The sequence below is a fragment of the Argiope bruennichi genome, chromosome 4, assembly GCF_947563725.1.
Source record: "Argiope bruennichi chromosome 4, qqArgBrue1.1, whole genome shotgun sequence".
NCBI classification, from domain to species: domain Eukaryota; kingdom Metazoa; phylum Arthropoda; class Arachnida; order Araneae; family Araneidae; genus Argiope; species Argiope bruennichi.
In genome coordinates, this window is record NC_079154.1 from 120,933,590 (window position 1) to 120,958,974 (window position 25,385).

General features: G+C 29.5%; 1 protein-coding gene across 2 annotated transcripts in view; it reads right to left on the reverse strand.

Moving 5' to 3' along the window:
* Positions 1-22,699, reverse strand: part of LOC129966988 (gamma-aminobutyric acid type B receptor subunit 2-like) — a 332,348-nt gene extending 309,649 nt beyond the window's left edge. For both annotated transcript variants that reach the window (XM_056081613.1, XM_056081612.1), the window contains exon 1: positions 21,576-22,699. In XM_056081613.1, coding sequence (XP_055937588.1) covers positions 21,576-21,851 — 276 coding nt within the window. In that variant the 5' untranslated portion in view covers positions 21,852-22,699. The remainder of the gene's footprint in view (positions 1-21,575) is intronic.
* Between the last annotated feature and the right edge of the window lie 2,686 nt (positions 22,700-25,385).

Below are 25,385 nucleotides of genomic sequence, written 5' to 3' on the forward strand. Positions count from 1 at the left end.
CAACTCACCATCTTGTAATTGTTGTTTCAGAAATATTAATAATAAGTTTCTGTAATAATTATAATATTAAAATATCTTATATAATGGTTACCTGTGCCATCCAGATTAATGCTATAAAAATATTAGATTTATATAAAAAAATCACAGATACTAACTATAGAATTCTAAACCCCGTTCTTGAATGTAATAAAATGTAAAATAAATAAGTAAAACAAAACAAAAAAAACCTGTTAAATCGAACAATATATAAGCGTCATGAACTTTATACGTTATTTGATATAATAAGAAAATTATGCCAAAATTTATTTTTTTAAAAATGAAATTCATAAACATCTATTAAATGTTAAATTATATTATAAAAGTCGTTAACATTCTAAATGATTTAATGTATTTATATGAACGATCTATACTTCAACAAGGCTACCTTTATAAAATATCCTTCTTTTTCGCATGTAGTACAGAAGTAAAATATTATATTTAGCAATATTTTTTATTAGCTTTAAATGACATTATTTGAAATTACGAATAAACATAAAATAAGCTATTCAAAAGTGAATGTCAAAATTATTTATTACGTTCTTCTCTTTGGTATAACGATAAAATGGCACTTGTTGATATTTACGGTCTCCGCATTAAATTTCTAAAGTGAAACCATAATGGAACTATTTTGGCCTCTTTATGTAAAATGAATCTTCGCTGAATCTGAAAATCACCATGAAATCCGGGTGTTTTAAATATTAATAAATATTGTATAAACTATAATTCCACTTCTTCACAACGATAAATTCAATTATATCAATATTCTCAATCAAAATTTAAAAAAAGTATAAAGAAATCAATAGAGGTATATTAGAAAGGTATAATAAATCCAAAACATATTCCGGATATGTTGTAGAATCTTCAATCCTTTCTACCATTTTAACATACCACACTTACTTGCTGGATATTGAAAAACATGCATTTTGACAGTGATATATGAACTGCGAAAAATGTGCACTGACATACTTTAAAGGGAAGCGTCTCCTGCATCAAGAAGCAACGGGGAGTTGAATATCTATGATGCACCGCAACAGAGGCGGAAAATGTCTGGAATGCCAATTATGCCCTCCCCTCCACTTCTGATAAGGAAGATAAAAGACACAATTGTAATATCAAAAAGAATTACTGCTGTTCGGAGTCAGTTCTGTAACTATTTCATCTTATGTAGTTTCATTTAAAAAAGGGAAAGCAATGTTTTTATATTCCAAGTGTAAGCATAGGTAAACTTTACAAAAAAATATATTGAGGTGTGGAAAATTTAAAAGAATGAAAATTTTATGACACTTGTATGTAAAATTAGAATCGGAGGATCAAACACTTGATGGATTTGGTCCCAAGTGATATCTGCCGTAGATGCAAAATTTGCGTACCAAATTTCATGCACCTAATCCTTTTCATTTTTTAGTTCTATTATAAACGGTTATTAGGGCAGGCAATGAATCAAACTTTCTTTGAATGGATGTCGTCCAAAATTTGAAAGAATTTTACAAACTTGGTGTAAAAAATGCATGTATAAGAATATATAGGCTTTACACAAAAAAAGTTTTATGGGCGGAAAATTTCAAAGAATGAAAATTTTATGTATCAAAACTACAAATTAAATTTCATTTATTGCGTCTCTCAACTATCATAGTCACGTATATGCAAAAGTAGAGTCATGCGATCAAACACTTGGTGGATTTAGTTCCAAATAAGATCTGAAATTTAGATGCTAACTGTACTTGTCAAATTTCATCTACCAAATTCTTTTCGTTTTATAATAATAGTGTTAGCTGCTATTAGGATAGCCAACCAAACAGACTTTCTTTGAATGGATGTTATTCAAAAATTAAAAGAACTCTGTAAATCTGGTATAAAAATATATTAAAATTCAAAACAGACACAAAAATAGAACTATAGACAGACAGACAGTCCAAAATGGATTCTTTTGGACTGAGGAAATTAATTTTACTATAAAGAATATATATCGAAATTCAAAGCAGCTACACAAATAGAACAAAGGACAGACATAATTCCGTTTTTTTTCTGATAAGTTAAAATTCTTAAATATGTCGATTTCGAATTTTCTGTCGATTAAAATATTTTCACTTTGTTTATTTCATATACGAGAAAATAAAAATTCTATAAAATACGCTGCATTGATAGCGATATAATTTAAAATGCTGCTTCTTTGCATTCATATTAAGATTCATTGCTTGGGTTTCACTGAAATTCCAAGCAAATGTATGCCATTCTTATTCCAAGCAACATGGGCATTTAAGATGCAGACAAGCTTTGATGCTATGCGTGCCATCCACCTCTTCGGCTAATCTTTAATTTTCATCCGACCCCCTCTGCCTGAGATAAGAGAAATCGAAACCGCTCACCGAGATGTTGAGGTATAACTGCTCCTCATAGCGTGAAATATCTCCTTCTGACAGATATCCACCATTCTAAGAAGGAGACGGTCTAAACTTCAACGGGGAGACTCGAAATGGCAGTAACGATGGCAATAAATACGCGCACCCGATCTGCAGTCGCTGGAACCTTAACGGGAAAGTGTACCGGTTTATAGTTTTCCATCTTTCGCTGCCCCCCTCTAACTTTTATTATTTTTGCAATTGAAGAAAGTTGAGATCTTCATTTTGGATGTGATGGACATTTAGACTTGCAGACGCCGTCGTGCAACAGGCGGGTAATGTCTGGTTTTTATAGCCCCTTCCTTTTCCTTTGCCTTTCAGTTGCATAGACATAAATGTCTTCTTCTTAGCATTTGGAAACATGAAAAGTAGGAAGTTTTGTGTTACAAAAAAAAAATAAATAAAATAAAGCTAAATAGTTTTTGGATATGATTTTAAATATCATTTAAATACTTCCTGTATGGGTTTGATTATGTTCCCATAAGTACCGTTACCCAAAATTAAAGTATTGTAGATTTAATTTTATCCTTTTCAAAAAATGTCCTGAAAAAGGGAAAAAATTATTCCAAAGTGAACTAGCAAAACTGTACAATATTGCCTTAATCAGCTTCAAAACAATAAATGTAAAAAAAAAATGCAAATCAGAGCAATCAATAATTATAATAATAACAATTATTATTATATATATATATATATATATATATATATATATATATATATATATATATATATATATATATATATATATATATATATATATATATATATATATATATATATATATATATATATATATATATATACACTCTTTAAAAGACGAACAAAAAAATGGCGATCGAATGCAAGCAAAATTTAGAAGATAGGTGAACCGCATTTGTTTTTTTTAATAGCACTAGTACCATTGGACGGATTTAACTCTTAAGGTACGTATACAGAAAGAATATGAAAATGAAATGAAGTAAATTAAAATGATATTATTTTGATATCTGATCGTCTATGTCAGAGACTTGAAGTGTAAGCATTTGGAAACATGAAAAGTAGGAAGTTTTGTGTTACAAAAAAAAAATAAAATAAAGCTAAATAGTTTTTGAATATGATTTTAAATATCATTTAAATACTTCCTGTATGGGTTTGATTATGTTCCCATAAGCACCGTTACCCAAAATTAAAGTATTGTAGATTTAATTTTATCTTTTTCAAAAAATGTCCCGAAAAAGGGAAAAAATTATTCCAAAGTGAACTAGCAAAACTGTACAATATTGCCTTAATCAGCTTCAAAACGATAAATGTAAAAAAAAATAATACAAATCAGAGCATTCAATAATTATAATAATAACAATTATATATATATATATATATATATATATATATATATATATATATATATATATATATATATATATATATATATATATATATATATATATATATATATATATATATATATATATATATATATATATATATATATATATATATATATATATATATATATATATATATATATATATATATATATATACACACTCTTTAAAAGACGAACAAAAAATGGCGATCGAATGCAAGCAAAATTTAGAAGATAGGTGAACCGCATTTGTTATTTTTAATAGCACCAGTACCATTGGAAGGATTTAACTCTTAAGGAAATGAAAGAATATGAAAATGAAATGAAGTAAATTAAAATGATATTATTTTGATATCTGATCGTCTATGTCAGAGACTTGAATAAACGACATGATTTTAAACCTAAATTATTTATCAGAAATTAAATTTAATCTGTGTCTCCACTGAACCAACTGGTCTCCAAAGTCGATTAATGCTTATGTAAGTTCTTTCATCTTCATGGAAAGAAATTTGCATAGAGCTGCCCTTTATTTATTTTTATGTAATTGCCACAATTGATTCGTCAGTTTTCTGTATCTATTCTTGAATTTAAAACTTCAATTGATGAATTCTTATCATACTTATGAAATCTAAAAATTTACTTCGATATTTAGTATTTACAGACATTATATGCATTGGTTTTCAAGATCAGCATTTACTGTGTTTCTAATAGTCATATTACTTTTAAGAAATAGCGAATGTTAAATATTATCAAAAATGATGATCTTGAAGTCGTTTTTCTATTGGATTACATGTAAATATTTATTCCCATGGCACAAATCTATACTTATAATAAAGCTCAATGTGTGTGTGTGTGTGTTGGCGCTCTACAGGCCAGACCGTTTGACATACAGCTACCAAATTTGGTACATGTATACCTTGGAGGTTGGGAATGTGCACCTGGGGTGTCTTTTTTCGAATTTTTAATTAGAATTTTAATTATTAATTAAAAACTAACTTTCCCGCCAAAAAAATCTTCCATTTTCCCCACCGCCAACTTTTTCGCCAAAAAAATCTTCCATTATCCCCAGCGCCAAACGAGAAAGGCTTCAGTTTTTTTTTTTCTCCCAACAGTAATGAGGCTAGGGTTAAAATTTTTCGGCGGATTATTTCAATCGGTTCTGTTTATTTTCTTAATGTTTGATGCATTTAAAATTAAACATTGTTAATGAATCAATCTTTCAGATTCATTCTGAAGTACTTTTGAATTAAAATAAAAGAGAATAAAGGAAATTAAAAAATTTTAATCCGCATAGCGTTACCCCAACTGGCGTAGAAAAAATCACGTATTTGCGTTACGTAACCGGCGAAGAAAATTCACGCATGCGCATTCTGTTCTGATTGTTGCCATGACAACGTTATCAATGGTTGATTTAAATTATTTTTGGGTTAGTTGCATGCTTTTGTAAGTAAATTGTATTTATGTTAGTTATATATTTTTTGTATATGCTTACAGTTTTAAGTACATCGTTTTTTAAGTAGTTTTTTTAAAACCTGTTTTCAACCGTTTATTTTAAACGATTCGTTTTATTTTCTTAGTGTTTGATGCATTTAAATTTAAACATTGTTAATGAATCGATCTGCTCATAATGAATCTAAAAAAAATTTTGTTGACCAACTCTTGAGATATTACATAAATTAAAAAAGATATTCTTTAGTGTCCATAAAGTTTAAACGCTGAGTGACTCTATTTTCACTAATCAGATTACAAAAAAATGCTTTGTTTCAGTAAAAAATATTATTATATTAATGGAAGATAAATTCTTTCCACTTTAATTTAAAGCATAAATTCTACCGTTTTCAACCGTTTATTTTAAACGATTCGTTTTATTTTCTTAGTGTTTGATGCATTTAAATTTAAACATTGTTAATGAATCGATCTGCTCATAATGAATCTAAGAAAATTTTGTTGACCAACTCTTGAGATATTACATAAATTAAAAAAGATATTCTTTAGTGTCCATAAAGTTTAAACGCTGAGTGACTCTATTTTCAGTAATCAGATTACAAAAAAATGCTTTGTTTCAGTAAAAAATATTATTATATTAATGGAAGATAAATTCTTTCCACTTTAATTTAAAGCATAAATTCTACGGGTACTAACAGAAAATGAGAGAGATACATATTACGTTATGACTGAAGGCCTTTATAATATTATGAATGAATTATATGATAATCAAAATTTGAAGTTTTAAAATATTTTGATGAAGAAGCTATTAAAGTAGAAATTGCATAAAATATTTAATTATTAAAATTTTAACGAACATTAAGATTGGCGAACCGGCTGGTCGCCAAAGGCGGCTAGTAATTAAATATGATAGCTCAAAAGTTGTTTTCGTTTCGGAACAGTTACGGGTGAATCCGGAATTTATAAATAAGTATTTATTACAAAATAGTCGGGTATTTTTAACACAACAGCTGATACTTAAAAAGTGTATTTTACCCAGGAATTGGATACGAAAAAAATGAACCAGATGAAATGTACAGTTTTTGTAATAGCATATATCAGAGTGAAACAAATGATGATATTACAAACCTTACATTGCATCAATAGCATGACTTCAAAAACCTAAATGTTGAAAAGACTTGCTGGCTTACGTAACAAACCTTTCATATGTGTTTACGGCTATTTTATATAAGATTATTATAGAAATATATGGAACGCTCAGTAAATACTTAAATGAATGGATAAGCTGATAACATACAAATTTTACTGTGATTAGCCTTCGCTAAATCCATAGCAAAGGATGTAATTATTTTATATTTTACTAAAAAGTGTCTTCCAAAAATATGAATGCAAGTGTATCCCTTATACAATCTTGAATTCCAGTCTGTAATGGAATTAATTCTACTTTCTTGATTACAGAATAATACTTTATTTTATGTGCCAAAACTGCAGTGTTTGGCTCAATAGCAGAAGGAAATATACTTTTTAAATATGAATATCCACTCGAATTGTTGAAAAGCATAATCAATTATTCAGTAAAGATGCATTAACAGACAACCCAAAAGACACACATTTCCTCTTAAAACCCGAAATTCTGTCTGCTTTACTCAAACTTTACAGAATTTGGTAAAGTAAATACATCAGTGAAAAGAGAATGGAAAAGATATGAAAATTTACAGAAGAACAAATGGAAAACTTATGAAAATTCAATGCGAAGGAACTTAATGACGGCAAAGAAGATAAATGCACTTCAAATTACCTGTTTTAGTTATTCAAAACGATACGAGGACGTTTTCTATTAGGGTAATTCAAAATGAAATATTCATCTATTAGTATAAACGGTGTTCTAGGTTTGGTCTTTTTTCGCATTAAGGTAATGAATTAAAAAAATCTTGTGCATTAAATAGCGAATCTTTTCAAGTTTACTTTCGTTTCCATTTATTTCAAAGTAGATGGAAGTTTTAATATAGCTAATTCAGGTTACTAAAATGGTTTTTTAAAATAAGTTTTTTGATCATTTTTTTTGTATCAAACCATTTCTGATTATTAATGTTTTCTAATACATAATATATCCATCAATCCAATATTAAGATGAAAAGCACTCAAAATTCCAAGCAAAATATTAATAATAAATACAGCTTTTCTTATATTGAAATATATTTCTTACCCTTTGAATGCTTTCAAATATTAGTTTTTGAAATAAACAACAATACAATTTGGTTGTATTTAAGCAAGGGCTACTTTGAACCGTTGTCTATGCCAGTATTCTCTACGTCCGAAATTATGTGCAGACCGCTTGTATGAGGAGAATATTTGGTGAAATCAACTCTCTGGATTGGCTGAAGGGTCAGATGGACCCCCTCCCTTGGTTTCAGAATCAAAGATATAAGTTATGATAAAGTGTATATGGATGGCATTGTCTTCTGTGTCTGTCTAATTCAGCTTTACTAATGTTCTATTTTGAACTATATTAATCTATTTTGGTGAAATCGGCTGTCTGGATTAACTGAAGGTCAGATGGACCCGCCCCTCAGGTGACAGAATCAAAGATATAAGTCCCGATAAAGCGTATATGGATGGCATTGTCTTCTATGTCTGTCTAATTTAACTTAATTAATGTTATATTTTGGACTATATTTATATGTTATGATCTATTTTCACAAAAGCTGATTGGGAAGAATCTTTCTGATAAATAATCTAATAACGATATCAGAGCTTGAACTGGTTTCTCATGTTAAAAAATTAAACATTTACACCTTAATGATAATGTTTGACATATGGAAGTATATATTAATGTGGAGACACATACAATAATTATAATCAGAAATTTACAAGCAAGTATGCGCATCTGGATTTAATTTTTTTTTTAAATATAAGCATATGATAAGTTTGCATTAATTTTATAATCCAATTTTGCAATTGCATCCTATTTTAGGGTAGCATGAAGGGTCACAATTTTGAGCATCTATTAAATGCCAAGGACAAAATCCCTGAATTAAGAAATCTCTCTCTAAAGAATCTCCTGCCGTATCAGAGGGAATATTCTTGACCTTCGATCAAACCCCCGGGGGGCACCTCGAAATGAGGGTGAGATGCTTCCGGCATGGTGGTTGGATCTCACACCCTGGAGAGTACACAAATAGGTGGGGGATCTGGCTCCTCCCATCGATGACGGGACGTACTTCCTTCGGAAAGGGTTGTACCGTGGTCGGTGATGACCTTCAGGACTCAACCACATTTCCCGCCATTGTTGCTGTTGCAGCGGTCCAGTCATTCAGTTTTATGGTTTAAATCCGTGTGCCTTCGTGGCGGGTCGGAGAGTCAGATGGTTGACTTGACCTTCGATCAACGTGCAGCAGATCTACATATATAACATATCATTGGTAATCAGAATTTGCCTTGCAGCTATGCCACAGCGACTCTTAATACATGTTGTTATGCATTTGCAATACTTATCCCAGGCACAATTGGTCTCCTAGTATGAAAGACATTTTTACAGATAGCTCTAAAGACTGCTGAATGGAGGCCATGTCATTGATTCCTAAGATTTGAGGCAAACTTGGTAATATTTAACCCTCTCGCTGCGAATCCAGCGATTTCCATGGTCATGTAGAAATTGCAAAATTTGTCCGTGATTTCTCTGGGATTAATTTTCCCTCCTATTTAGCAGTGAAACCCGCTCTTTTCTCGTTCATGGTCTCATGTCGGCTTTTCTGGTTTCATTCAGATCTGGTTTAACAGATGACGTTAGTTGTCCATGGTTCTGAGAAATATACAAGCATGTTTTGCAGCATTTTGAGGGTTCTTTTCAAAGCTCAAAGATGTCTAGCAGAAAACGTTTCGCAATATTTAAACACATTTTGATAAAAGAATTACTCAGCCAGAGGCGAACAAAATCAGAAGCAATTGAAATTGCTAAAATTTTGAAGATACATCGATTAGGGGTGAAGATATGTTATCCTTCTAGACTATTCGAGGTTCTGTTGTGAAGGCTATAAAACCCCGAGAGTTTGAGAGTCAGTTAGTAGTAGTAGACGAAATGAAAGACTTGAAGACTAAGTCAGATTAGATAGTTGAGTAGATACCAGTTCTCTCTGAGCGCTTTGTGCTATTACGATTGCTGTTTACTGCAAGTGGTGTTTTTCGTACGCTTCGTATGTGTTTTGCTGCCTGTATACCACGTTCTCATGCAATATAAAACGTATTTTTTCGTTATACGCCTGTTGCATAGTTTCAATATACAAACCAATGAAGAACTTTATATTTTTCTCTAACAGAATTATATCACTTTATCGAAAGCTAAAACTGCCTCAAAGAAGTTTCCATATATCTCGCTTTAACCAACTCTTGAAAGATATTTTTTATCTATCGCAATAAATCATCTCCAAGTCTCTAAAAAAAGATAAAAGAGAAATTTAAAGATCTAGTTTATTTTAAGTTAGCTGGGAAATAGAAAAAAAAATGTTAGGAGCTGGAGAATTGAACTATGCTTTCAATCCCATAAAATTTCCTGACTTGAAACAACCAGTTTCTATTCGGATAAAACGTTATTTCACTTTCTTTTAACTTCAAGGTTCTTTTCTGATTTCCAATTTTTCTTTCCCTTTATTTTCTTTTAAAAAGTTGGTGAAAATCTTTTCAAGGAGGAATCTAAAAGGTAAATATAAAATTGCATTTTTTCTTCATTGTGAACTTGAAAGATGATGAATACATTAGTTCCATTTAAGTTGTCTTCATATAAAATGAATAACAAAAAAAAAGTAATAAGCAATGCGATGAAAGAATGAGTTTTAATTAGCTGATGGTCTGACCCATTCTTTCAAAAAAAATACAAAGGAGTTTCTCTAACAATTTATAATTAACATCCTAAACCTTGTTTTATTTTTATTCTTTTATGAACATTTAGATTTAGTAATGAGGTATTTAAAGTTAGGGTAATTTCATCGATTTTTTTTGAAAAACTATTAGAAAAAGAATATTAAAATTATTCGTATGACACGCAAGACGTATGTGAAATTAACATATTCTCGTAATTATGATTTGCCCATAAATAGCAAACAGAACGGGTGTATTTTTGAGTTAATGAGTTTGTTTTCGACTTAATTATTTTCATTATTAAAATTTTAGATTTCTCTTTCTCATATTTTCGATCATTATGAAGTATGTTTTAGGAATAAATTAAGTCCAAAGAAATTTTTGGATTAAACTTTGGATATATACTTGGAAATATATATATATATATATATATATATATATATATATATATATATATATATATTTCTTAATCAAGATAATACGAACTAGAAAAAAAGATAATAATACTTTTGGTATCATTTTTATCAATAATCTGCGATACAAATAAATTAATTACATATTTTGTTATTCATATACAATATACATAGTCAATCATAAAAAGTATCTACATAGTTCAGAATATGGCATGACTTATCAAAGAACTAAGTTTGGTTTGAGGTTTTAGTTTAATTAGTCATATTAATGTCCTGTTTTGAAAGCAATACTAAATCGTAATTTTGAAACTTGTTCAGATGATAAGAACAGCACTTGAACCGGCACCCCCTTCCCATCCAGACTTAAGAACCATAACATAGGGAGGACATTTGGGCAACGACGTCAGATTTTACGTGATCCAGGCTCGTATACATAAAGAGCTTTAGTGCAATCGGGTTTCAAACCTGAAGACATCTGGCTACAAGACCCTTCCATTAGTCTACCACAATCCATTTTGAGTTTGCCATATGATAATTACAGTACACTCCCCATTATCCGCGGAATTGGGTGGCGCGGCAGCCGCTTATAACAAAAATCGCGGATAATCCGAAAAAAGCTAAAAACGGGTATAGCAAAAGAGAAAACAGTCATTCCAACTTTGAAAAATCATTTTATGTACAATAAAGGGCAAAATAAACAGCAGGAAATGTTTAACTAACGCTTAATATTTTAGTATATCACTCAAAGCTAACCTAAAATGCATTTTGTTAATGAAAACAGAAAAGTGCTTTGTACTTACGAGAGGCGTCAAGGATACACAGAAAAATTAATACATATGTACTGTTTTAATATTGTAATGTATTATGTAATTACAAAAGCATAACTGTAAAACTACACCTTTTTGAAGAAATCAGTCATTTGTGTTTGCTTCTTGCTTTGGAAGCATTTTTTCTTTGCTTGGAAGCAAAAAAAAAAAAAAAAAAAATTAGTGCGGCAGTCGCGGATATAAAAATACTTGCCGGCGTTCCACCTAGGGGTAACGCGTCTTCTCCGTGATCAGGTGCAGGGAAGTTTGTTCTTCCCCCTGTCTTCTAACTGAGAGGTGTGTGAAAGAGCCCACCCCTTCTGTAAAAAGGAGGTATCATTTTCATATGAGCTGGAAGACAGACTTCTGCCCTTGGGTGCTCAGGGACCTTTACCCTTAGACGCTACTGCACAAACTCAGCATAAATCGCTAACTTCGTCAGCGGGTTTGTCTATGACAAGTGCGTAAGTAACAACAACATAAAATATTGTTTGCTTCCTAGGCTACTTTACCATTGTTTTTTAATTAATCAGCCATGCATTTATTATATTTTTACAAATTTTTTAGTTTGAAATAAATTATGCTATTCAAGTGCTTAAAAATATTTCTTTCAAATACAGTTTCAATTAACATTTACCTCCTTACATACTTTCATTTAAATATAGTTATTTTTAGGTAACGAGTAGAGCTCAAAGGATATAATACTTCTGATGAATATTATAGTGTTTTCTAAAAATTTCAAACATTTGTTAAAACTTTTCATGAACTGACGAATATTTCTCTTTTTCTCCATTTAATCTTCAGCCATTGAGTGTTAAGAGAAAACAATTCCAATCAGATATTATTTTTCATACGTTCATATCAGAAAATTTAATTAAAAAAACAACTTTTTGTCCTGATGACAGTTTTGTTAGCCATTTTCGTAGCATGTACCATTTTTCCAAAAGTAAACGCATAATTTTTCATCATTTAAAATATATTTCTTCATAATTATGATACATCTAAGTAAAACTAATTTCCGCATCCGATAGATCCTTCATCAATTGCCAGTGCTTGATTAGCTGTTTTCTAATATCTATACAGATAAAAATGAATCAGATGACACCAGAAAAGCAACAACATGAATATAATTTCTAAATCACTTTGAACCATTTAATCAGTTAAAAATAGAATTATCACTCCCACGGGAAAGATTTAATTCGAGCTGCAAAATCTCACGGAGAAATTTCTGCTTCGCAAGTAATCGAATATACTAAGACAGAATTCGTATCTCTTCCTGGTTAAAGCAACTTGATTCCCAGAAATCAGGTTTAGTAGGATTACAGGACGAATCAGTCCTGTAATCCTGATTAAACGAAAGACTGTTCGCTTTAACACAGATGGAAGTCTCGATTCTTGTTGGGCACAAATTACGCATTTACGAAGCAGATCATCTTAGTTTTAATTTTCTGCGATTTCGTGACCATCTCAAAAATAGGAAATTGCAGGTCTTAGTAGAATTCTAAACGAAATTGCTCCTTTTCTATTTAAGTGATGTAGCAATTCCATTTAAGTATGTAAAATATCGTTGTGTGTTAGATTTTATGAGAATCTTGAAATAAATGTGTGTATTATATCCTACCCTAGATAATTTTATGTATAGGAAATCTAAATAAATTGGCTATTTTAAAATCTACTGCTATAAAATGTGTGTGTTTGATTCAAAGTAGCGATTTGCATATACAGGATGATTCAAAATTCATTAGATAAACTATAAGAATATGTCAAGAATACCGAAATAATCTGTCATCTAGAACAGAGGGTTGCAAATTTGGTCAGTAGAAGATGGCAGCTTTTGAGGGGGCGAGACACTTTAACTAATAAATTAACCTTCCAGTTGCGCATGCCGCAATTTCCGCGAGATTGGCAATCAGTCAATTTTCTGTTGCATCCCCCGCTTTTCGCAATTTAGAGTGTTTATTTTTCCGATTAAAGATTTTTATTGTATTAATTTATTATCGAGTAACATATAGTATCAGTTCACTTTCTTTGAAAAATATTTTAACTTATTTGCAAGCATCGCATCTAAATAGTGACTAGGCCGGCGTCCTGGCCTAGGGGTATCGCGTCTTTCCCGTGATCTGGACGTCACGGTTCGAGTCCTGGTTCGGGCATAGTTGTTCTCTACCCTGTGTTCAATATGTGAGATGCGTGAATTAACCCCTCACCCCACTGTAAAAAGGGGTTTGTGCAAGAGAGTGTGTGCATGTGCCATCTGCATATGAGCTAGAAGTCTGCATATGAGACTTCTGCCCTCAGGTGCTCAGGGGTCTTTACCCTAAGAATCTACTGTGCAAAAAACTTGGCTTAAAATAGTCACACGACCAAAAAAGAAAAAAAAAACAGAATCACGCAGCCAGAGGGTAAATCAAAAATTAGAATATATTAAGTATCATATGCTCAACATGTTTAACGAAAAACAATATAAAATTGCGTGAGTTTAAACCCTTGATATCCACGTTCAGCTAAGATTCCCGTAATAAAGAGTGTTATGAGAAAGTGGGGATTTCATTTTAAAAGTCAATCATAACAAATCATGTAGAATTGTTCAGAGAACGATACCGTATTTGACAATACTCACCTAACATTAGTGATTTACTTGAAATTTCCTTACTCATTCTCTAAAAATTCACACTTTCACCCTGAGATTGAATAATAATAATTGAAGAAAGTTACGAATCTCTTGAGACGTGGATATGAAGGATGTATTTAAGAGATGATCCCCAGAATGATGTATGAATTTTAAGTAAACATAATTGTTGGTTTAGTATCTTAATAGAAAACGTGTTTCAAGAAAACAATTTTCTAATTTTTTTAATTCTTGTATATCTATATTGTTATAGATTCTTTGATGAATTACTTTGAATAACTCATGAATGAAATGAAATTGAGCACATGAGGAAGAACAAAACTTATCTTTAATTTGAATGAAACCTGTCCTTGTAAGCTCTATATAAAAGAAAAAAATAAACCTTGAACTACAAAAACCTGGTATATATTTACATTAACTATATAAAACTGGTTTATATCTGTTCGAAAAGCAATTTATTCCAGTCCAGTCATTCTTGGTTTTTTTTCTCTTTCGCTGAAGGTGTGCAAAGAATAATGCTGAAAATAGGAAATACAGTTATTTTTTTTTTCCTTTTTGTTTAGTTTATCTATTTCTTTCTTAACGAAATTCCTTTGTTGGGCTGCCATGTTGAAATCTTTCAAAAATCTCTGTGGTCTTAGAAGTCACTTCAGTCAACACAGACAAGTTTGTGTCCACGCTTCCCTTCCGTCTCTCTCTGTCTGGAACTTTATTCTGCCTCAAGAGTTTTCTTTTATGAAATGTTTTCTCAAATAAAGTTTCTTAAAAGAAGTTCACTATTTCCGTTTTTTATTTCCTCGATGTGTCGTAATTTTGATTTTCATTCTCCCATGTGAAGGTATTTTTCATTCTTCCATTGGCGTCTTTGCATTAAGTTTGGTTTAAAGCTCTTAGTGTAATTAAAGTGTCGAAAGTTTAATGAAATTAAGAAAAACAGACAAAAAGTGTATAATGGCTCAGATTAGTTCATTTTCCGCACGTAAGGAAAAAATACGTTCGAAATTTCAAAACAAGCACACCTTCCTTTTGTATATAATGTATTTGTATGAGTAGTTTAATTACATTTATTGACAGACCTCATAACTTTGAACAGTTATAGGATAACAAGGACGATGCCTGAGATCGCAATCCGTCTCTCTAAGCTTCTACCTCACACCAAAAGGCGGGAATTTGATCCACAATTTAGATTTAAGGTGAATTGTAGCTGTTTATGGTGGCGGTTTTTTGGTGCAAATGGGTATCAGACTTTAAAATATCTAGTCTTGAAGTTGAAACTTTACAACCAGGCCATGATAAAATTAAAAAAATAGATATGTGCATTTAATTTCTGATTTGAAAGGAAATTTGAAAAGAAACTTTGTGATTTCGAAATTTTTTATCATGCAAGGTTTACTCCTATAATCATATTTGCAATATCAAACATTTCAATGATCAGTAGAAACTATCTAAAAATTCCATCTTCCGCTGAATAATATATTATAATCTGATGTAATTAACTATTCCTGTGTTGAACTAGTAAAGATAAAATTTCAACCAATAAAAATAAATAAATAAAAGCTACATAAAATGTTTAACTTTTCTGAATAACCATAGGTATATAATTTAAAAGCTTTAACAGTGATATGAAAACATTATAAAATAAGCTCGAAAAACGTTAAAAATATTGAGTTAAGAATAAAATTGTTATTTCAGTATAAAAAAACTGTTGGATAAGAAGATATGTTGACTTTACTATTTAAACACTATTCTATAGTGTTTTTAGTCAGTTCTTGTAATTTAGAACTTCCTCAGTCTTCCATACTCTCAACTTCTACGTAATATGAATTAGAGAAAGTCTCATATTGACTCTTTTAATGTACATCAAGTACTCGGATCTCACAGTGTTCTTTCTCATAGAAATGGACCTTGAACTCACAGCCCTTCTAGCACAGAAGATAACATTCTGTCAACAAATGAATATTGGTCCTATAAAAAAATTGTTATAATTTCAAACGATGAAGGTCTGAAATTATCTGTAAATAAGAAATATGAGACAGAGTAGAATTTTCAGAAGTTACATTCGAAAATCTCCCAAATGAGAAAGATAATGTTAATATATTTTAATTTTAGACAAATTGTAGAAACCTTAAAACATTTGATATTTTCAAAACATCTACTATTGCAAGAGCTATGCATGTAAAAGGGTATTATATTTTTGTTTTTAAATTAAGTAGTTATAATTTTCAATGAAAATTTCTTTGAAGAATATAATTTCAACAATAAATTATAAACAGATATAACCATTTCATCTCTAAGATGAATCGTAAAACATGGGTCATAGTTTTCTAAATTTTATCGCAAAGAATGTGATTTGGCCAAAAAGGAATTCGATAAAAGTTTCACAGCATCATTTTCTTCTAAATTATTAATAATTTTTAAAATGTGCCTCATGAAAATAATTTAGATCAAAAACAATCCAAAAAAATATATAGAAATTATTTATTTATTACTTGATATCCATTTATTCTTTATTGAATAATGCGTGATTAATCGTTTTATTCATGATTGTTGACTCGAAAAGGGTTTTCAGCAAACCATACATATATGCTTTTCAAATGATCGCGCCGGAGGTCCACATATTTTTTTAACTTAAATATGTCTGTCATCAGAACTCAATTTTTATATTTTGCTGTTGTTTCTTTGAGTTCATGCTTTATGTATAACATTCTTAGGTGCTTCTCTCCACCAACATGCAGCTTTTTGGGGCTGCTGTGAATTGTGCGCATTTGTCCACTGAGAGGATTACGCACAAATACTTTTACAACTACTTACACATTTTTGCGCTTAAATATGTCATATTAGCATAAATTTATATTTATAATTTTTTTTGTTGTGCTTATTATGTGTTCTGAAGTTTCGATTGCTTTACACCGTTCAAATGACTATTTTGTGATTGCATGTTCAATATTAGAATATTTAAAATAGCTATATACTTTTTAACTGAAGAAATACGAAGATTTAATTTTATATAAGTCAAAGACTGACTCTCCGACCCTCCCGAATGCACACAGAAAAAAACCTAAATGACCGGATCGCCGCTATAGCAACACTGGCAGGAACTATGGTTGAGTCTTAAGGGCGATCACCGACCTCGGTACAATCTTTTCCTAAATCCGTGTTCCAACGACGACATGTGGCCTTACAAACGATGCACGATCCCCCCCTTGACCCCCTTTTCTTGGGGTTTTTTGGGGTGCTTTGGTGTTTGTTTAGTATACCAAAAAACCGCAAGAGAGGCATTGAGAGAAAGCGTGCCTCGTCTGTAAGGTCACAGGTGGTTGGAACACGGTTTAAGGAAGTACGCCCCGTCATCAATGGGGTTAGCCAAAACAACACCTGTACCCACAGGGGTGTCGAGAACCAACCACCATGCCAGAAGCTTCTCATCTTTAATTACGAGGTGCCTCCTGGGGAATATTAATTGATTTTATGTAATAAGCCTTTACTGATAATTACATTTATATTAACTATCCGTATTCGTGTGTAAATATATTTGATATTTCGAATATAGTTTTTTTAAGGCGATGAAGTAAATTAAATTTTTAAATTCACAAAAAGGGACATTTAAGAAGTTTGCTAAATAAAATGAAATATATACCTAAAAGAATTATAAACACTACTTTTCATTTCCTTTCTTTATACGTTTCTGAATATGCAACAGAAAATTATGTATTCTGAGAATAGATAAACTATGGCAAATCTGTATATTTAATTTGAAGCAACATAGAACATTGGAACAAATCAGCTTGTTTTTGAAAATAATTAATATCGGCTTCTTTCTTGTGATTTCCGTTTAATAATTATGCATTGTATGCAAATAATCTAATAAAAGTGTTAACTCATATTGTTTTATTATTATGCAAAATTTTTCCGGAGACTGATTTGAATTCATAAGAAATTTCATCTGATATAAGATGAATTTTTATTAAAAATCTGTGATATGTGAAATGATCTGCATATAAGAATATGTAAATATATTTTATAGCAGAAAAAAAGCAGGCGAAGGTCCAGCAAATTAATACCCATTAAATTCGTCTAGGAAGTGCAATAAAAATTATATGCGTATCTGGAGTGCAAAAAATAATTATTTATCGTTCTTCTTCTCTCTGTGTCAATGTCATTCAAGACGATTAAATGGAAATTCTTTTTTAAAAAATTCTCTTTTTTTCTTTTCTTTTTCGCCAGCAGCTGTCCCGATGCCTCTGGATGAAATCCAAGAACACATTCAGCATACAGAAGCATCAAAATTTAGCTCTAGAAAAGTTTATGGCAGTCTCCTTTTGTCATTTATCGGGCCTGAAATGATGTCGTATCTTTGTTTCTGCGACGATAATAAGAGACGTTACAATTTTACTACCCAGTTGGGGTTGCCTCTTAACGTAGGAAATGCCTCATTAAGCTTGGCTTAACCAGTAGATATGAGAAAGTTATGCTTCTAGAATTTGTTCAGTGCATTTTTTTTCTCGTTTGTTTCTATCGGTAAAATCAAAAGTTTTCTTGGTATATATTTTTAAGTCATTAAGACGGTTTGGGGCTTATTATCTTTTAAATAGCATCTTTTATCAGCAAAATCACCTTTAAGTTTTTCTAACTCTCAATTTAGATAAGTGATTTCGTATACTTATTAGAAAGAAAATTACAATTTAAATTTAAGAAAAGATCTGAGCAATTTCGAAAGCTACTTTGGCAAATCTTAGAGTAACCTAATATGATAATATCATCAATAATGAATTTATAATACCACAATAAATAGTAATTATCTCAAAATGCGATACTATGAAAACTGATAATTATAATAAAATAAATATATATAAAGCCATCTTTATGATAAAAAATGTACATGTTTGAAATTATCTGTAAATAATTATCCTTAACAATAAATAATGTTCATGCAATTATTTTCCTTTCATATATGTAAAGCTATCTTTATGATAAAAAATGTACATGTTTGAAATTATATGTAAATAATTATCCTTAACTATAAATAATGTTCATGCAATTATTTTCCTTGAACAGTTTGATATTTTGAGCATGTTTTTATTTTAAATTTCATTTTTCAAAGATATTCGCATAATTATACAAAAATTATTTACCTTTAAAGGAATTAATTTATTTTAAATTCCCTAACTTAATATCTTATCTCATAACTAATTAAGAGATTATTGTGATTAATTAATAGTTTTTAAAATATGCATATATAATTTGTGCAAAATAGCATTATTGCCCAGCGTATAAATTTTAATAATGAGATGTTATAATTTATATTTCATTATTAATGAAGCTCTTTGAAAAATTAAACGTGCGTAATTTTTGCTTTCCAAAATTGCAAAGGAGCCTTATTTGAGTTGATTTATTTGTTTAGAAGATATAAAAAACTCTTGTTTAGTTCTAAAATAATTATTAATCATTGCAAAACCATAGTTAATTAATCTTTGTACACCAGAAAATATGACACACTAAATAAATTGATTATTTTTACTGTTATTTTTGTTTTTCTCGTCATTTATATATATATATATATAAATTATTTTTACATTTTTTTTTTTACTTTTTTTAATTATCTAAACAGTTTTCCCCTTTTCAAAACTATAATGCTACAAAATTTGTGATCAATGAAATTGGAGCGTAAGATAACAACAATACATTGAAACAAAGGTAAATTTAACAAAAAAATAATACAAACTAATTTCTAGAGTGAAATATTTTATGATAATCTCTTTTAGAAAAATATTATGAATCTACAAATTATTTGTAAATAACTTATTTAAGTGTATCAAAATGGATATGCGAAAATTTCCTTAAATAATAAAATAAAAAATACATTTCATTACACCTACGCTTAATAGTCTTATTATAGACACCTACGACTATTGAAACACTGAAGACGTAGGCGGGTGATTTACCTTGGAAGTAGCTTGTATAATTAAACAACTGCATGTAAAATATATAAAATTTAATTTTTAACAAATAAATGTGATTGTTTCCAGATTAAATCTTTTTATTTAGAATGATATAAAATTTAAAGAATAAAAAAAAAAAATGTTGGTCTGATTGCTCATATTTATCTGCTCTATCATGAATAAGAAACATTATCTGAGCAGTGAATTGGGATTATTGGGAGATTTTTCTTCAAATTTTAGTTTAAAATACAATTTACCCGAACTAGAGATCAAACTTAGTTAGTCCTCAGAAAAATTCACTTTCGAGGAAACTTTTTCAATACAACAGATTTTGACATCTGTTAATTTATTATTAATTTATGAGTTATTGTTCACATTATATTAATTTATGTATTATTGTTCACATTATATTAATTTATGTATTATTGTTCACATTATATTAATTTATTCTTTATGAATTATTGTTCACATTATATTAATTATTATTAATTTGTGAGTAATTGTTCACATTATATTAATTATTATTAATTTATGAGTTATTGTTCACATTATATTATTTATTATTAATTTATAAATCATTGAGAGAAAAATTTTAAACAGAAACCATAATTTCCTATTGTTAATTTTATTATATCTTTATCTTCAACTACACCTGACGTCCGATACATTTTTCTAAAAATTATGAGAAAACTTTTTCAAATTTATGTTTGAAACCCAATATAGATTGTATATTCCATTCAAGAGCCAATTCTAAGCATTCTAAATTCATGCAGTTTTAAATGCATTAATTTGCCTATCCTTTCAGCTGCAACTTTATTGATCTTATCATAATTAGTGGAGAAAATAAATGAAACAAAACTGAGAGAAACAGAAAATTCGTTAAATATATTGATTCATAAATTTCTAATTAAATAGATACTATGCAGAAAAGAATAATAAATATGATTTGGATTTATTAAGAATCGGTTGATCATTTTAATCGTAATACTGCTACTGTCCACACTCGGACCATGTAAAAAATTACTAAATAAAGAATTAAATAAAATTATTATTTTTCAACAAATAGAATTTTTTATTGATTCCTATATACTTCATGATACCCTTTCTGTGAGAATAAGGAAATTAAATAGATTTTTTGCAGAATGAATTATTTATTACAATAGTAATATTTCTATTGACCATTCTAAATTAGGAAGAAGTTACAAAAAATAAAAATAAGTAAAAATTAATAAGATATTTGAAAATCAATGTACATTAATTACATGGAAAATCTTTCCGAGTAAACTGTTGATGAATATGATAACACTTTCATAGTTTATTCAGGTAAATTATTGTTGAAAATCATGTTGGATTTAACTTTCATTTTAGTTCTAAAATTGACATTTTTCATCACGAAAAAGATTATAAACAGGTATATATGGAAATAAAATAAAATAATTTCAAATATATTTATTATTAATTATCTATTTAAAGAAAAGAGAGTAACATAGATAAGTGTAACGAGTTTTTTAATTGTGGACCATACATTTCAAAAGAAATAAAAAATGTCTTAATTCAAAAGAAATAAAATTTGTCCATTTTGATTTGTAAAGAGAATTATCAAATTTGAGAGAAACTGATTCAAAATATTTTTAAGCAATATATTTATTATTTAACTTTTAAGCAAATTTAAAGCAAAGAAACAGAGAGCATGCATGCCACTTACCATAGTGTCGTAGAACTGGACGACCAGTCTATAGTCTTTTAAAATGAGCGGGCTGCTGTTGATGTGCCTTGCTGCCAATTTAATGGCGGGAACTACACCTCTTCCGATGGAACCCTGGGAAATGTTTCGAGAGAGGGGGAGGAATGCTCCTATGTGAATATTCGTCTGTGAGGTAAATGTGGTGCTGCATGAGAGATGGGTCACATAGAGAGATAGAATGCAAAAGTATAAGACCGACTTTGGGAAACCGGAAATTCGTGACCGTCCTGTCAGCATGGCAGCACAGGGTTGAACGCTAAGTAGACGATGCTTGCCAAACACTCTCTGTATGGAATTTCGGTGTAGAACACGCTTGAATGTGTTGGAATGTTCTGTAGTTCTACTGGTTAAAATATTACTTCTTTTAAATGCTGCTTGATAAAATCGGTTAGTTGTCTTCCACTTGAACTCTTTTGGAAATATTCAACTAATATAGATCTCAGTACAGGATATGATTCTTATATCTGAATTGAAATAGAGTATAATTTAAAACGTATCTACAGCTCCGAAGAGAAATGAAAAACTAGTTTAGATTGATAAACAGTGAAATACAATAAAATCTGATTTTTTAGAAGATATACTATGAAATGTTTTTGGTTCCGGGAAATCATTAAGAACGTTCATTTCTCAACAATTAGAACATCTTTTTATATTTTGTGATCTTATCATGCATTTGATGTTAATAGAATTGATTCCTTCACATTATTAAAAGTGAAACATTTTAGCACCGTATAAATGGCGCCCAAGTGCAACACTCATTCAAGTTTCTGTGCTTCAAGAAAAGATAAGATAACAGAAATAACTTCGATAGTACAAAACAGTGTAAAGGTTCTTGGAACACATGATGATGGTTTGGCAAAAATTCAGATAGCATATAATGCAGTCACTAAACAAATAAGTCTGTACAATTTAAAAAGTCTATAGCTGCTTGCAAAACTTATGAAAATGTGCAAAAACACATAGCTACTTTAAAAGTTACTATAACTTTCTACCAGCTGCATCTAGTCTTCTAAATTATATCGATAGCGTACTTCATAAATCTACTCAAATAATTCTCCTCGGAAAATAACATTAATATAATCAAAGTAATAAAAAATTACAAACTTTGAAATAAATGTTCATTTAATCTCTAATCACTTTCCATAAATCATTGGCTATTGAAAAGATGATAGCAAATCATTAAGATTGAAATTAAACTATAAAACGATATTAAAATTTTAATTATCATTGTTCTTTACTACTTTCCTCTGAATTTAAAAAGCTGAAAACGGTACTTAAACAAACTTCACTTTTAATTAAAGAAGAAATCATTTTAATATCACCCATGTTAAATTTGAAACAAATTATCAATCCAATTTTTAAAAATAAAATTAGAACCCAAATTTAAGTACTTTGTAAGAACAAATTCTTCATACAAGAAGAAATCTAATTTTTGACAAAAGCATCAAATTCTTTTTATCGAACTTTTAAAAAAGTATACAGCATCAAACTTTATCTTCAATCAGCGTTGATTATCTTATAATATTTCAAAGCTCTGGAATTTCCAAAAATTACGAGATTTCGCTCTTAACTGCATACCTTCAACTGAAACCAGGGATTAAAAAAAAGTCACGTCCTATAGCGGTCAAACATAACAATGTCTTCCCTAAACACCAGAAGATTGCTTCCAAACTTACAGCAAAGAGTTCTGAAACCAATACAGGACCTTTTTCCGAATAGGACCACAAAGAATTAGAAGAGGCGAACTGTCCAGGACTTTCCTTGCCTCGCCTGGTACGTGGCTTCACTGCTGAAAAGTTTCCCACTCTCTGCCAGCAAGGCTCTACCTGAAAATGCACAGCCCGTCACCGCTAGGGGGCGCGGACAGCATTGCCCGGGCAGCATTTGCCGTAATAATGTCGATTATTACTTTTCTCAGATTTTGCATGTAATTTCGCTGTCATTTTCTTTCTTCTTTTCTCTTTTTTTCATCTCCTATCCCATTCGCTTTTGCTTCTGTTTAAATGAAACTTTTTGGATAGATTGCAAAATTATCGAGATCCGAACTTTTTTTATTTGTTTCTTTCTAGTTTCAAGTAATAAGTTTTCTCCTTCCAGGATTTCTACTTAGCTAAAAAAAAAAGGAAAGTAGTAATCATTAATATTACATATTTTTACTGATAGTACACATGCAATGTTTTTCTTTTACCAAAATTACTTGCAGTATGCAACTGATATTGTGCTTTGCAACATTTTTCCCAGATACATGAAAATAATGTCATTTATCTTTGGAATTTCTTAAAGAATTTAACATGGTCATTGAAAAAAAATTATTTGAATTCCACATTTAGATAAAAATGGCACTAATTAACTTTGCATTATTTTATATGTGATATTAATGTTATGTTTTTTTTAAAAAAAAAACTATTTGTTCTTAGCCACATAATAGTATTGTAACATTATTTTTTTTGAAATTATTTTTGGAATTTTACAGATTTATAAGAATAATGTTGGCTGCTAGTAACTACTGATTTTTTTAAAAATCTTCATGTTAATTTTAGCATCTTTCATGTTAATTTTTTTTTAATTTTTATGTTGGTTTTGTAACGACCAATGTAGTTTTATAACTGCAAATGGAATTTGTAGCTATCATGTGATTAGTATCAAACCCATGTTATCAGAGAAATTTTGAATATTAAAATTAAAAACTTCTATAATCAAGTCTTCAAGTTTCTACATTATTTTTTTCATGTAATTTTCATGTGAAGGAAAAGATATATCCTTCCGACACAATATGTATGTGAAAATAAAAGTTACAGTTATTGTATTATTAAAAAAATATTTACTTTGGATTTTAGGGATAAACATTTATACTCTTGTGAATGCAAAATAGGAATATAAATTTAATAAAATAATTCTAATTACGTCTTTAGCATTAGCTGTAAAGTATATTTATTTGAAAGACTTTATGCTTTTAAAGTTTAGTTTGTAATTCATCATTATAGGCCGGAATCTTGGAATAAGTTTGTTCTTGATTCATTACCATGGGACACGCTTTGTGAAAAATTAAAATAAAATAAAATTAAATAATTAAGTGATAATTAAATCCAGAGAAACCAGAAATGCGTATTGTTTTCAAAAATATATAAGTGTTGAGAGTTGCGAAATTTTAGTGCTAACTCAGAATGTCAGGTAACAAAAATTAATTTCATCTTAACAAAAACAAAGAAAATTGAGAAAAGTGTATAAAGAAAAGAGCAACCGTATTTTTTTTTCTTAGTGGAAGAATTTGAACATTTATAGATTTTTGAATTGAGAACAGATTATCTTTAGAATTATAGTGATAATTCGAGTTACCAAATAATACATAAAAAATTATCAAATTTGAATGGATGCGAAATATGGATTAATTTTTCATGCGCATGATTTTTAATGGAAGTTAAATATGCATTGACTATTTTTTTTTTTAGTTTTAATACATTTATTTTTTAATGGATGAGAAATATGCATATTTTTTTTGTGAACAGTAAAATTCAATGCATTGATTTTTTTAAAAATAAATGCGAAATATGCTTTGAAATTTTTTTAGTCCTTTCTTAAGCTGAAAATAATATATCACACGAATAAGTTTAACCATGTTAAAATAGTTATTTGAAACAATTCCGTTTATATATTGAGGTAGCTGTAAATAATCAAGTGGATATTTATTAACTACTAAATTATACTCTGAATTGTCTTGCTTTCATAAATGCATTACTCCTTTCGAAGGTAATGATTCATTATAGAAATACC